Genomic DNA, 15,997 nt, shown 5'->3' with positions numbered 1-15,997 from the left:
AAATGAAAACATGTGAAAATATCTAGCAAATAGTGGGTACTGCTCAGTAAGTATTGCTTTTAAAAACAAAACAAGAGCCCTGGGAATTACAGAAGATTAAGTTTTACATTTCTTTTAAAAAACTTAAAGAAATCTATAATGTATAGGTAACTATGTAAACCAGTGTAATTTAAGGCACCTATTTCGGGGTACCCATGAAGTCATTATAGTGTATTAATAATGCTAAGACATTTGCCTTTTTCATTTTCATTCTCTTATGAATTTAGTTTCTAGAGGCTATATGATATGTTGTGTGATGTTACAACAGATTGAATGAAGAAGCAAATATGAGAATCCAGCTGTTTTCTGTATATTCCAAGTATTAAAGAGATTTGCAAAAGTATAAAACAATGCCACTCTTATGACTGTTTTGGAAAATTTAGTTATTTTTAAATAGAGTATTAATACGCAGTGGTGTTTATTATTATTTTTAAAAGAATTAACAAATATTTCTAAATTATACTTTTAATTTCTATTTTGGTAACTATAATTACATAAACAAAAGCTCTTCGAGGAGCTCAGTGATTTTTAAAAGTACAAAAGGATTCTGAGATTAAAAAGTTTGAGAACTGTTGTGTTCTCAGAAAATGCCATATTTTCCATAAGAGAAAACTATAGTTGATGAGTTTATTGGAGATAGTTTGATTATTTAAGTACATGGACTTGAAACAGGTTTTAAAAATCCTTAAAAGTTAAGCCTAACAAAAATATAGATATGCATGTGTGCACACACACACACACACACACACACACACACGTGCATGCATGCATGTAGGGATTAAGTGGAATGAGTTGTTAGGGATAGATTATGTAGAAGTAGAAAATTTAAAAAGTAAATTCTTTTAGATGAAATATGAATAATTTATCTACACATTGAAAAGATGTTTTGGAAGATTTATGGTTAAATGAAAGGTCACTGAATTAGGAATGAAGAGACCTGTTTTATGTTCTGTTCCTGGCTCCTAATTCTGTAAATGTATTTTTGAGTGAGTAAGCTCTTCTGTTTTGGATTTGCATTTCTTCAAATGACTAGGAATAAATAATACCCATCCTGCTTTTTCTTTAATTCATTCAACAAATATTTATTGATTATTTATAGTATACTAGGCTCTATTCTAAATTATTATGGATTTAGTGATAAAATATGCAAGGCCTCTCTCAGGAAGGTAACAGTTTAATAAGAGATGCAGATATAAACAAGTAAATAAATATATAAGCAATTATAAATTGTGATAAGTGCTACAAAGGATCAAATAGTGTGAAATAAAAGAGAAAAATGGTACAGACCTAATTACATAGGACTGAGAGGTTAGGTTTCTCTGAGGCAGCAATGTTTAAACTGAGACCAGATACATGAGAAGTAGCAAAGAGAATAGTTTTCAGCAAAGAGAACTGTGTGTGCAAAGGCCTGAGGTGTGCCTAAAGTATGGTGAAATGAACATAACACAAAATGGAGTTGGAGAAGTAGGTTATGCAGAGCCTTATATGCCATAGAAAGAAGCCTTCAGTTTAGATGTGTAAATGGCTCAAATGTGCTCCAGGCTGAGAGTGTGTCAGGGATTACTGGGCCAGAGTAGGATGTTAGTGAATACAACTTAAATACATTAAGATGCTTGTGGAGAAGGAGCATCATTTCTCATGACTGTTCCTGTTTGATATTCTCAGGGACAGACCAATAATTGAGAGAGTGATTTTTAATTCAGTATTAAAATACTTAGGTTCTAACTACTGATAATTTGTTCAAAAAAGTTTATTTTTTGGGGATCCCTGGGTGGCTCAGTGGTTTAGCGCCTGATTTCGGCCTGGAGTGTGATCCTGGAGTCCCGGGATCGAGACCCGCTTCGGGCTCCCTGCATAGAGCCTGCTTCTCCCTCTGCCTGTGTCTCTGCCTCTCTCTCTCTGTGTTTCTCATGAATAAATAAATAAAATCTTAAAAAAAAGTTTTTTTTTATTAGGATCTTTAACTTACTGAAAACACATATTAAATAACTATGTATCAGATTCTTTTAACAATTACATCTCTGTTTATTTCAGTGCTCTTCTTTTTAATGAAGTAAAATATATTACCACCCTGGAAGACCTGCAGAACATAGAAAATGCTCTGAAAGGAAAAGCCAACATTGCATTCGCCTACGTAAGAGCCATTGGAACACCAGGTATTTAACTTTTCTCTTAATCTTTGTTGTGCCTCTGCACTTGTCTCAGTATGTTGCAGGACTTAAAATAGCATCCATACCAATATGTTTTTTTTTCTTTAAGCAAGCAGCATAGTATACTGATTGAACAAAAACCCTGGAGCCCAGACTGCCTAGGTTAGACACCCTGCCTCTATGACTTACAATATGACCTTATACAACTTATGGAACTTTAGTTTCCAATCAGTAAGATTGGTGAAAATAACTATGCCTACCTCTTAGTGTTACCGTGAGGACCAAATGAATTCAAATAATTAAAATAGTTCCCGACATATAGGAGTGTCCTGTGTCAGTTACTATTTTTATTTCCTTATGGTCCTCATGGTACCATAGTAAGGTAGTTGGATATTACTAGTCTGCATTTGATGGTGGAGATACAGATTAGAGTTATAAATTTGTGTGATAAAGCTGTGAGACCAGAAGAGATGACAAAGGAAGTGATGTTAGATGGCAAAGAGAAGACTGAACTGTTCAGATCCATCAACATTTACAGGTTACTGAAGTTAGATAGAACCAAAAAAGAGACAGAAGGAATGGACTGTGTGGTAGGGATGTCCTGCAAGTCAAATGAAGATAGGGTTTTAAGGAAGAGTTAGGAACAGTTGTGTCAAATGATGCTGAAAGGTTAATGAAGATAATAGCTGCCACTTGGCCTCATTATACTTAGCACTATGGAATTTGTTGTTGACCTTGACAAGCACAGTTTCTGTAGAGTGGTGGGGTAAATGCCTGATAGGGGTACAAGAGAATAGAGAGCAACTAGAGACTGTAAATACGGAGATTCATTAGAGAAAGTTTTGCTATTAAGGGAAGGAGAAAATGGGGCAGTGGCTGGAAGAGTATGTGGGTCAAGTGAAGAATTTCTTTCTTTCTTTTTTTTTTAAAGATTTTATTTATTCATGAAAGACACACAGAATGAGAGGCAGAGACATAGTCAGAGGGAGAAGCAGGTTCCTCCTGCGGAGTCCAGTGCAGGACTTGATCCCAGGACCCCGGGGTCATGACCTGAGCCAAAGGCAGACGCTCAACCACTAAGCTATCCAGGTGCCTCAAGTGAAGAATTTCTTAAGAAGCATATTTATATGTTGACAAGAAAGATCCAGTAGAAAGCGGAAACTACAGCATGGAGGAAAAAGCGGGGAGAATTGCTGGAACAATGTAGATAAGAGGGGATGGAATCTAGTGAATGAGGGAAGGTGTGGTTCTTTGCTGGGAACACAGAAAATTCATCTATGGTAAAAGGAGGGAAGACAAAGAATATGGACATCAGTTTTGCTAAGTGGGTAGATAAATATGCTTGTGGGAGTTTTTTTGGTTTTGCTTTTTTAATTGGCTATGTTTTCTCAGTGAAATAAAAATAAAATCAGCTTGAGGAAAGAAGAGATGAAACAGTTGTTTTAGGAGGCCTGAAAATAAAGAATGGTTGCGGCATCTGGGTGGCTCAGTCCAGTTAAGCATCTGACCATTGATTTCAGCTCAGGTTTATGATCCCAGTGTGCTGAGATCGAGCCCCGTGTAGGGCTCTGCAATCAGTGGGGAGTCTGCTTAAGATTCTTTCTCCCCTTCTGCCCCTCCCCCCACTTGTGTTCTCTAAAATAAGTAAATAAAATCTTAAAAGAGAATGGTTGCCAGGCAACAATAATAGTTGATATCAGTAATCTAAAGTGAAATCATGAGGCATCTGTGTGAGCCAGTATGTTAAGTGTCAGACCCTAGATTTTGGCTCAGATCATGATCTCAGGGTTGTAGGATCGTGCTTGGCATAGGTGCGGAGTCTTCTTGAGATCCTCTCCCTCTGCTCCTTCCTCTGTTCACATGTGCACTCTCTCTATCTCTCTCAAATAAATAAATAAAAAATAAAGTGAGATCATTAGTGTGGTGATGCTAACAGGTTTTTGTTTTTGTTATTTTTTTTCCCTCCAGCCACATTTACTTTTATGAGTGTAAGTACAGAATAAGCAGAATATCTGATTTAACATGGATTGTGTTTTAGCCAGACAGGCAGGGAAGACTAACTATGGAATGTAAGCTGGGTTAAGACGGAGGAGAAAATTTGAAGGAATGAAGGACTGTGAAAATGATAGGACCATAGTTCCTGGAGGATTATGTGCTAGACAGAGTGACCTGGAGATGGAGGGGTGTGTGTGTTTATGGAAGGAGGGGGTTGGGGGGATGCTAGACATTGAGATTTTGGAGGGGTTTGCAAGTGATTGGTAATGACAAGGCTTGGTGTGGGACCACAGCAGCGATTGTTTAAAGTAGACTTGAAGAGAGATCACTGGAGTCTCTAGAGAGGACCAAAGACTGAGAGGCTAGGATTTGCAAGTATCACCTATGGAGATAATAAAATCATGAAGGATTATGAGGTAGCAGTATTGGAGAGAATGACAGTGTGACAAAAGCTAAATTTCTTTGTGGAATGAGAAGGATTGTTTTTGGCTGAGGTGGTTGATAACCCTAAGTCAGAATGGTAAGTGGGATACTGTGATGAAACTCTTGTGGTAGAAGATCCAGTCAGGGAGGGGAAGGTGACTGTCTCCAAATGGCAGTGAGGAGAAAAGGGAAAATAAAATGGAAAGGAAGAAATACTTCAAGTAAATACTTTGAGAAAATTTCCCAGAACTGAAGAAGTTGAGCTTCCAAATTAAGAGGGCTTACTGAATCCCAGCATAATGGGGGAACTTAGAGCCACATCAAAGCATCTCAGTTTGCAATTTCAGCATAGTGGGAACAAACACTGTTCTAAAATCTTACAGAAAGAGTATACAGTTAAAGGATCAAGAATCAAAATCACATTGGACTTCTCAGTTGCAGTCCTAGAAAATGAAGAAAATGGAACAATGCTTTCAAGATTCTCAGAGGGAAATGACTTGAACATAGAATTCAATATGCAGACAACTATAGTTGTTACAATAGAAAATAAAGACACTTTCAGAAGTATAGGATTGCAGAACATGTGTATTTCATATATCCTCTCATAAGAAGGTGCTAGAAAATTGGAGCAAATCAGTCAAGAAGATGTGGATGGCAACAGGCCAAAGGACCCAACACAAGAGAAAAGAGTAAGAGAGTCCCTAGGATGATGATGATGATGTGGGTAGCGAGTTCCCAGGATAAAAGTTGTTTAGCAGGTCATGTTGCAGTCATCCATACTGCAGCAAGTCCATAGGCTCTGCAGGAAGGTTTCCAAGAAGGGGGAGCTAATAATGTGCCTGATCTGTTTGAAGTATGGAGAGCGTTAGCCAGTAGTGGAAGAATTTAGAAATAAATTAGAAATAAGTTTAAGTAATTAAAAAGTTATAACTGGTGAAAAAAAAAGAAAGTTGCTCAAAAAAGGATAAATACTCATTTTGTACTGTATGGCTCACTTGTAAATAGTATTTACTGAGTTATAACAATCTCAATGCAGGTAATTGTAATAAAAATCAACTATTGGGATTATTGAGGGGATAGAAGTGTGTATGTTTGTGAGATGAGGTTTTGGGAAAGAGCTAAATTCTCATCTGCCATAGTGGGGCATCAATAGATATATTAATAACACCTTTAAAAATCTGGAAATAGGGGCACCTGGGTGGCTCAGTCAGTTAAGCATCTGCCTTCAGCTCAGGTCATGATCCCAGGCGGGGAGCCTGCTTCTCCCTCTGCCCTTCCCTACTGCTTGTTTTCTCTTTCTCTCTCTAATAAATAAAATCTTAAAAAAAAATCAGGAAAAAAGAGTGTAAGAATGTCAATGGATAATATCAAAGGAAGGCAAATACCAAAAGAAACAGTAAAAGAATTGAAAGCAGCTGTCCCTTGGGAATTGGAAATGGGGGAGAAATTGTTGTTTTTCTTAATATGTTTTGTAGAATTTTTTTAAAGCTATGTATAAGACTAAATTTGATTAAAAGAAAACCAAGCCACAAACAATAAGGCACATACATATATAAAATATAGTAAAAAAATTGGAAGGTGGATGCATAATTTCACCCCTGCTATGAGGAGGAAACCCTCACAGATTTATTATATGTTATATCCTCAAGTATAACTCATTTCTATTTCCTCTTAGCTCTTCTCTTTCTTTGAATGGTATAGACTTTTCATAATTTCTTTAACTGCCTGCATTCCCCAGATGGGATCCCTACAAGGAATTTTTCTTTATAATAGAGGCTGAAAGGATGTAGGGCAATATTCAAAAGAGAGTCACACACATTATCTCCATGTGTCTCCCAACTCTCTTATCTCTTCTTCAGAGCACAGAGCAGTCATGGAAGCTGCTTTTGTGTATGGGACCACATACCAGTTTGTCCTAACCACGGAAACTGCCCTTTTGGAAAGTATTGGGTATGTACAAGAGGCATATATGTCAATGATTCTAAGTTTGCTTCTGTCACATGACTTCTTCAACATCTCCATCAGACTCTCACATCATGGAGTTACCTGAGAGGAATTGTAAGCAGATGTGAATATATCAATGAAACTGGAAATCCCCTTTGTTATTGTCTGCCATTCTACAGTCTGAAAATGAATTTACACGTACAGAGGTGATGTTAGGCTAAAGTGAACAAAAACAATATGGAGAAGCCACAGTATGTGATCCCATGAGTGGCCCAAGTGTATTTTAGGAATAGATCTCTCATAGTGATCCGTTAGGGGATAAAATAACAGCTTTCATAACTAGACTACAGAAGTTCTTTCTGAGAGTTCTGTAGGTTACTTTGTTGGAATAATCTTAAATATATCAAAGTACAGAGAAGGATGTTTTAAATGTTTATTTTTCTTGTCTAGTTTCTAGCTTACAATTTTAGGTAGAGGGCTTCTTTTGATTTTTTTTGCCTGGGAAGCCTAGGATTAAAGTTTTTCTTTCCTTTAGCGTTTATAAAGGCAGGGAATACCATTTTATTTTAAAGACTTTGCCTCAAAATGCTCTTCAGGAAAATTAATACAAAGCAACACAAAATGGTGATTGTGACCTTTTTATACCATGCAAGAGTGTTTAATGAGCCCTCCTGCTACCCTCTTGGAAAACCATGACTATTTGATATACCACACACAATTAATTAAATCCCAGACCTTTTACAACTCTGTATATTTAGAAGTTGGTGCATAAAAAACTGATAAAGTGAAATGATTTTTTGGGAGGAGTGGGTAGGCAGAGAATAAAGTTGCAAAGAGAAGTTATGTTTTTACTGCTCTATGTAACAGCCAGCATTCCTTTTTTCATTAGACTCTTCTGATTGAAGTGTTATTCTGCTGATTACCTCATTAATGAATTAGATAAAACTTTGATGCATGATTACTGTTTGTATAAAAATTAATATTTTTAACAGTTTGAGACTTATGCTGACAATACCACAAAGCTTTGCCATAAGTCACTTGAGTCTCCAGATGCAATTAGCAGTGGTTTAGCCAGCTACTTTGCTACTCCCAGTGTTGACTGCCAGTTCCCCATCCCAGAATGGTGGAAGCCTTGTTATTCTCATCTCATGGGGATTCTTTTTTTTTTTTTTGTTTCCCCCTGTTTTTAAAATGAGAATTTTTAAATGTCCAGTTACTCTCCTTTTTGATGTACCTTTGAGTATTTGATACATTGGAGATGTTTCAGTATTCATTTATATATGGATGGCAAGATAGTGAGGAGTCATACCTAGACTGGATATGACAGGGAGGGAGTGTGGATTTAGAGTATAGTAGTCCTATGGCATGACTTCTGGATGAAGTAGTTGGCTATAACTTTGGGTTCACTCCTAAAGGAGAAGAGGTGAATGTATTTTTTCATTTGTTCATTCTTTTATTCAATAAATATTTATTGAATGCCCTGTATGTACTAGACACTATTCCAATTGCTGGAGCTGTAGCACTAGATAAGTCTAGTATACTAATAATTACATCATGTTGGGCCTGAATTTGTTTGAAGTTCTGTGTTGGTTAAGGACAGTGAATATGATAAGTAGTAGTATAAGAGGTGGCATGCCATGAGGACACCAGTGCTTTCTGTTACATCTCCCTTCTAAAGAATCTGTGTATAGACCAGGATGTTACCCCCTCACCCCATATATATTACCGTCAGTTAGATCAGAGGTGGCCACCTGATGTAGGGTCAACCGGCCCATTGGCTTACCTGAGCAGATGAATTCCCCTCTCTCAGGAACTTGGAATTGGTCATGGAAAAATAGGATTATATAGTGTGTTGTCTCTCTTGCTCATAGGAATGTTTTGGCCATGTAGAAGTAAAGCAGAGAATCATCTTAATAAAAAGAGTTAGGAGCTGAAAAGTATTAACAACAATGAAGGTCCCTTGAACTCTTGTGTTCAGATATATACATTTATTCTCTGATTCAGTTACTTGAATTTTTCTCATGTTCTGTGATATGTACTTCCACACTTCAGTAAGCACCCCTCTCACCTTTTTGGTTTCTTTTACCTATACCAATGATCTCTGATTAAATAGCTTTCCAAAATTACTTTATTATTTCAGAGTTTATGGTATGAGGTTCAACCTCAGCTGAGTTCTCTTGCTTTCAATAAATGTGACTATTTAGGACTCTCTTTAAAAAGTTACATACTTTGATTAGGTCTTGGCTATATAGTTCTTTGTCTGAAGTACCCATTTGTTTTATCTTCTTGGAGAAGTCATTCTCTCCTTTATGGTTTTTAATCTCTGTGCTCTTCCCTTCCCTTTCCTTTTTCCTCTCTGACTTGAGGCGGAATGAAATATTTGTTTCTCCTAGTACTTTTCATTTTATAGCACTTACAAACTACATTAAAAAAGAAAAAAAACAACAACTAAACTCCTCTCGCTTAGTCTAAGCCCCTTGAGGATTTGAATCATCTGATTCATCTAAGTCTTTTATATTTGGTACAGGGCCTAACACGACTAGGCTTTAAGTAATCTTTGATTGTTTCTTTAGTCATTAAATCTAATAGAAATTAGTTTGTAATTAAATTTGAACTCAGCGAACCTTAGATCTCAGTTTGAGCGTGTATCAAGAATTAAAATAACATTTTAAAAATAAAAATTTGCAGTGTTTTGCCAAGCCCTGCTAATGCCATATGGAGATTTTTAAATTGCTATTTTAATTTTGGCAAACCTTACTCACCCACTATAAGTTTACCTTTGAATTCTCATATTGAAGGGATGCCAGAACTCAAATTATAAGGCATATTTGCTGAGTTTTGTAATATTTCAGATACAAACTCACAAACTCCCACAAACTGTCACATGGTTTCTATCTTAAGGCATATTTTGGCTGAAGTTTATTCAAAACAGATTTGAGTTTAAATTAAACCTAGAAAATTTGTGTTACAAGGCTTTATTTAGCATAGCTCTAGAAAAGCAACTATATTCGAAGATAATCTCCTTGTCCTCAAGGTGACAGTCTTTTATTTAAAAAACAATTTATGTGGACCTGTTACCTAATTTAGAAGCTACCACATCAAAAAGTTTAGGAAAAAAATTGCTTATACAACTGTAAAACTATTTGTATCTTTTTTGCTTAAGTCCATTTTCTTTTGTTTTATTGCTTTAGATTTTTACTGAAACTAATTCAAAAGCATGAGATTTAAAGATTTTTGGCACTATGTCTTTCTGGATGGTAGAAAGATAACACATTGAATTTCTTCAAGTGAATTTCTCCCTAATTTTTAATTTGTAGCAATGAGGATATAGAAAATGCACATCTCTACTTTTTTCATTGTAAACAAGTCTTGGATTTGACTCTGCAATGTAGAAGAACACTGATGGAACAGCCACTGACTACATTGAATATTCATCAATTTATTAAGACAATGGAAGCACCTCTGCTGGTATGTGTTTAATTCAAGAACATTCCTTGAATTAGTTTGATCTCCCATTTCAGCATAGAGCCCTGAGAGAGAGAGACAGAGAGAGAGAGAGAGAGAGAGAGAGATGTGCTCACTGTTCAGTTCACCACTCTCAGTACTCTCCAGTCATTTCTTTTTTCCCCAGTACCAAAATATTATTAAGAATTCTCAGGATTTTGGGGCATCTGGGTGGCTCAGTCAGTTAAGCGTCTGACTCTAATGCCCATCACCCAGTTACCCCATCCCTCCACCCACCTCCCCTTCAGCAGCCCTCGGTTTGTTTCTCAGTTAAGAGTCAGTCTCTCATGGTTTGTCTCCCTCTCTGATTTATTCTCATTCAGTTTTCCCCATATAGTTCTCTGCACTATTTCTTATATTCCACATGTGAGTGAGACCATATGATAATTCTCTTTCTCTGATTGACTTTATTTCACTTAGCATAATACATACATTTTAGAAACAAGGTGAATGGTACTCCTAGAACTGTACAATGTAGGGTGACCGTGCTCTAAGCCACTGTTCACCCAAAAGGAATATTAATTTAGCAGTCCAAATTCCTTCTACATTGGAATCTGTTTCAACACTGTCATAAAATGCTGCATCAGCAAATTATTAACTAAGCGTCTTATTTTCTTTAGACAACTGGAGAACTGACATGTAGAATTCAGGTAGAGAGGTTCCAGAATCCTGGCTAGACACGTGGGTATAGGGTGGAGCCAAGAAAGATCTGAAAGGCAGAACTGAAGATCAGTTCCAGATTTGAAAGCCAGGCTGAAAATCTAAACCTTGGTGTCAGCCTAGAAAGGCCTGGCAGTCCAAAAACACAGGTTAATGGATTTATCCACATCAGAATAGAGTAAATGAATGCAAAGAACAGAAAAGGGAGGTAAGCCTTGATGAAAAGTTCTCTGAGGCTCTTGGTGGGATAGCTAAGACCTACCCTTTTGGGAATGGGGAGATGATAAAAGGTTCTGAGCCAGTTTGGTCACTTTTATATTTTGGTGCTTTAAACATTTGGCTGCATCAGTATTTGGGGTTGTTTTTGTTCCAGAAGAATTCAGTGGGGATTAAAAAACAAAGTAAGGCCAACCATCATGATAGAAAACATCTCTTAGAACAAGATTTGATTTTCCTGGCTTATGCCTTTAGATGGTATAGTAAGCTAGAAGTGGATAGAGACATCCTGAAAGTTAGTACCTAAGTTTAATCACCTCTTACAAGGTAAGTTTGATTACCTCATACAAGTTTTTACCTACAACTTAGTCATAGTTTACTTTGGGTTAGTATTTCTTACTCTGTTCTATATATTTTTTAAGTGAGTTTCAGTCTTGAATTGGTTAAGTGACATTCTGACAGGTATGGAATTATTCTAGATGCATTCTTAAGGTTTCCAACAATGAAAACATATGGGAAAATGATTCGGTTATTGTCCTATTGGCTAATAGCAAGGATATTTTGGATGCTGATGGTTTTCCCTATATTGGGTTCAGTTTATTCTGGTAGAGGGAAAGTCTTGTTTGAATACCAAGAAGACTCCTCAAGTGCAAATATCTGATAAACTGTTTAAAAATAGATAAATATATAATTTATCTGAAAAGTTTTTTTGTTTGTACATGAGATAGTAACATGGGATAGCTCTCTGTCTCAGATTCAAGACAGTTGAATTAAATTAAACCTACTGTTTTCTATAAGTAATTAGAAGGATGCCATTATAGTTTATTCATTTAGCTCCTATTATTCTTTGAGGATTCATGTGGCAGTGTACGATATTATGTACCAGAGTGTTGGCTCCTTACATTATTGCCTCATTTCCTTTTTTTTTATTGTGGCAAAAATACATAACATAAATTTACCCTCTTAATTTATAAATTATAATATAATATTGTTCACCATGCACATTGTTGTACAACAGATCTCTAAACGTTTTCATCTTGAGTGACTGAAACTCTGTATCCATTGGGAAACAGCTCCCCATTTCCCCATCTCTCAAGCTCTGGCAATATTCTACTTTCTGTTTTTTATGAATTTGATTGTTTTAGAGACCTCTTATAAATGGAATCAGGCAGTATTTGTCTATTTGTAATTGGCTTATTTCACTTAACATAATATTCTCAGGGTTCATCCATGTTGTAGTATTTGTCAGGATGACTTTCTTTTTTTTATGTGGTAAATATGTGCATTTTTAAAAAAGATTTTATTTATTTATTCATGAGAGACGAGAGAAAGAAAGACAGAGACACAGGTAGGGAGGAGAAGGCAGAGGGAGAAGCAGGCTCCTCGCAGGAAGCCAGATGTGAGACTCGATCCAGGGTCATGCCCTGGGCTGAAGGCAACGCTAAACCGCTGAGCCACCCAGGCTGCCCAAATATGTGCATTTTTAAAAAGGTTTTATTTAAAAATAGTTGGTTAGGGCAGTCCCGGTGGTGCAGTGGTTTAGCGCCCCCTGCAGCCTGGGGTGTGATCCTGGCGATCCAGGATCGAGTTCCATGTCGGGCTCCCTGCATGGAGCCTGCTTCTCCCTCTGCCTGTGTCTCTGCCTCTCTCTCTCTCTTTCTCTCTCAATAAATAAATAAAAAATCTTAAAAAAAAGTTAAAAAAATAGTTGGTTAACATACAGTGTAATATTAATTTCTGGTGTATAATATAATGATTCAGCACTTCTATATATCACCCCATGCTCATCACAAGTGCCCTTTTTAATTCCTATTGCCTGTTTAACCCATCCCCCCCACCTACCTCCCTTCTGGAGTATTACTTTCTTTTTGAGACCATATAATATTCCATTATATGTGTGTGTGTGTGTATAGTTCTACATATATACATATGTGTATATGTGTATAGTTGTATATACGTGCATATGTGTGTATATACATATATATAGTTATATATATGTGTGTGTATAACATTTTATTTATCCATTAATCCATTGTTAAGTATTTAGGTTGCTTCCATTTCTTGGCCATTGTGAATAATACTTCAATGAAGATGGGTTTGCAACTATCTCTTTGAGATCCTGTTTTTAATTCTTTTGGATATATATCTATATACACACACACACACAGAAATTAACTTGCTGGATCACATGGTAGTTCTGTTTTTAAGTTTTTGAGGAACCTTCATACTGTTTTCTATAGCGGCTACATCATTTTACATGCCCACAAACAGTGTGCAAGAGTTTTTAATCTCTTTATATCCTTGCCAGTATTTGTTATTTGTGTCATTATTATTGTTTTGATATTAGTCATCTGAATGATTTCGATAATGCTGTTGTGTTTTTGCTTTGCATATCCCTGATGATCAGTTAAGTTTTTCATATATTTGTTGCCCATTTGTATATCTTCTTTAGAGAAATATCTATTCCAGTCCTTTGCCCTTTTTTAGTTTATTTTCATTGTTAAGTTTTAGTTCCTTAATCTAGATATTAACCCGTTATCTGACACATGATTTGCAGTATTTTCTCTCATTTCATACATTGCTTTTTCACTCTGTTGATTTCTTCCCACGGTACAGACATGTTTAAGTTTGATGTAGTTCCATTTGTCTATTTTTGGTTTTGTTGTCTGTGCCTGTGGTGTGATTTCCAAGAAATCATTTACATTCCAATATCATGAAGGTTTTCCCCTATGTTTTTTTTCTAGGAGTTTTATAGTTTCATTTAGGTCACTATTCCATTTTGAGTTATTTTTGTATTTGATGTAAGATGAAAATTCATCATGATTCTTTTGCATGTGGATATCTAGTTTTCCCAGCACCATTTGTTGAAAAGACACTCAATTACTCATCGTTTTGTCTTGGTGCCCTTGTCAAAGATCATTTGACCACATATGCGAGAGCTTATTTCTGGGCTCTCTGTTCTCTTCTCTTGGTCTGTGTCTGTATTTTTGCCAGTATTGCACTATTCTGTTGCTGTACGTTTTGAAATCAGGAGTTGTGAGGCCACCAGACTTATTTTTTCTCAAGTTGTTTGGACTATTTGGTGTCCCTGAGACTCCATATGAATTTTAGGATTTTTTTTTTTTGTATTTCTGCAAAAAATGCCATTGGGATTTTGATAGGGATTGCGTTGAATTTGTAGATAACTTTAGATAGTATGGACATTTTAGTAGTATCAAATCTAATCCAAGAACATGAATGGATGTCTTCACATTTATTTGTGTCTTCTTTAATTTCTTTCAGCAATATTTTGTAGTTTTCAACGTATAAGTCTTTTTCTTTCTTGGTTAAGCTTATTCCTAAATATTTTATTCTTTTTGATGCTGTTATAAAATGGGATTATTTTCTTAGTTTCCTTTTTGGATAGTTTCTTGTTAGTCATAAAAACACAACTGATTTTTTTTTCTTTTTTTTTTAATTTATTTTTTTATTGGCATTCAATTTGCCAACATATAGAATAACACCCAGTGCTCATCCCGTCAAGTGCCCCCCTCAGTGCCCGTCACCCAGTCACCCCCACCCCCGCCCACCTCCCCTTCCACCAACCCTAGTTCGTTTCCCAGAGTTAGGAGTCTCTCATGTTCTGTCTCCCTTTCTGATATTTCCCACTCATTTTTTCTCCTTTCCCCTTTATTCCCTTTCACTATTTTTTATATTCTCCAAATGAATGAGACCATATAATGTTTGTCCTCCTCCGATTGACTTATTTCACTCAGCATAATACCCTCCAGTTCCATCCATGTTGAAGCAAATGGTGGGTATTTGTCATTTCTAATGGCTGAGTAATATTCCATTGTATACATAAACCACATCTTCTTTATCCATTCATCTTTTGATGGACAACGAGGCTCCTTCCACAATTTGACTATTGTGGACATTGCTGCTATAAACACTGGGGTGCAGGTGTCCTGGCATTTCATTGCATCTGTATCTTTGGGGTAAATCCCCAGCAGTGCAATTGCTGGGTCGTAGGGCAGATCTATTTTTAACTGTTTGAGGAACCTCCACACAGTTTTCCAGAGTGGCTGCACCAGTTCACATTCCCACCAACAGTGCAAGAGTGTTCCCCTTTCTCCACATCCTCTCCAACATTTGTGGTTTCCTGCCTTGTTAATTTTCCCCATTCTCACTGGTGTGAGGTGGTATTTTGATTTGTATTTCCCTGATGGCAAGTGATGCGGAGCATTTTCTCATGTGCTTGTTGGCCATGTCTATGTCTTCCTCTGAGAGATTTCTGTTCATGTCTTTTGCCCATTTCATGATTGGATTGTTTGTTTCTTTGGTGTTGAGTTTAATAAGTTCTTTATAGATCTTGGAAATTAGCCCTTTATCTGATACATCATTTGCAAGTATCTTCTCCCATTCTGTAGGTTGTCTTTTAGGTTTGTTGACTGTGTCTTTTGCTGTCAAAAGCTTCTTATCTTGATGAAGTCTCAATAGTTCATTTTTGCTTTTGTTTCTCTTGCCTTCGTGGATATATCTTGCAAGAAGTTACTGTGGCCAAGTTCAAAAAGGGTGTTGCCTGTGTTCTTCTCTAGGTTTTTGATGGAATCTTGTCTCACATTTAGATCTTTCATCCATTTGAGTTTATCTTTGTGTATGGTGCAAGAGAGTGGTCTAGTTTCATTCTTCTGCATGTGGATGTCCAATTTTCCCAGCACCATTTATTGAAGAGACTGTCTTTTTTCCAGTGGATAGTCTTTCCTGCTTTGTCGAATATTAGTTGACCATAAAGTTGAGGGTCCACTTCTGGATTCTCTATTCTGTTCTATTGATCTATGTGTCTGTCTTTGTGCCAGTATCACACTGTCTTGATGACCGCAGCTTTGTAGTATAACCTGAAATCTGGCACTGTGAACACAACTGATTTTTCAATGTTGATTTTGCATACTGCAACTTTGTTGAATTCATTCATTAATATGGTATCTTTTGTGGAATCTTTTTTTTAAAAGATTTTATTTATTCATGAGAGACAGAGAGAGGCAGATTCATAGGCAGAGGGTGAAGGAGGCTCCCATAAGGGAGCC

General features: G+C 36.5%; 1 protein-coding gene across 6 annotated transcripts in view; it reads left to right on the top strand.

The window, feature by feature from the left end:
* The window catches only part of TXNDC16 (thioredoxin domain containing 16), a 121,555-nt gene that overhangs the window by 52,228 nt on the left and 53,330 nt on the right, over positions 1 to 15,997 (top strand). For all 6 annotated transcript variants that reach the window (XM_072838566.1, XM_072838563.1, XM_072838565.1 and 3 more), the window contains 3 exons: positions 2,074 to 2,195; positions 6,467 to 6,557; positions 9,869 to 10,019. In XM_072838566.1, coding sequence (XP_072694667.1) covers positions 2,074 to 2,195; positions 6,467 to 6,557; positions 9,869 to 10,019 — 364 coding nt within the window. The remainder of the gene's footprint in view (positions 1 to 2,073; positions 2,196 to 6,466; positions 6,558 to 9,868; positions 10,020 to 15,997) is intronic.

Source organism: Canis lupus, chromosome 9 (assembly GCF_048164855.1).
Source record: "Canis lupus baileyi chromosome 9, mCanLup2.hap1, whole genome shotgun sequence".
Lineage (NCBI taxonomy): Eukaryota > Metazoa > Chordata > Mammalia > Carnivora > Canidae > Canis > Canis lupus.
This window is presented reverse-complemented; position numbering and strand designations above follow the sequence as displayed.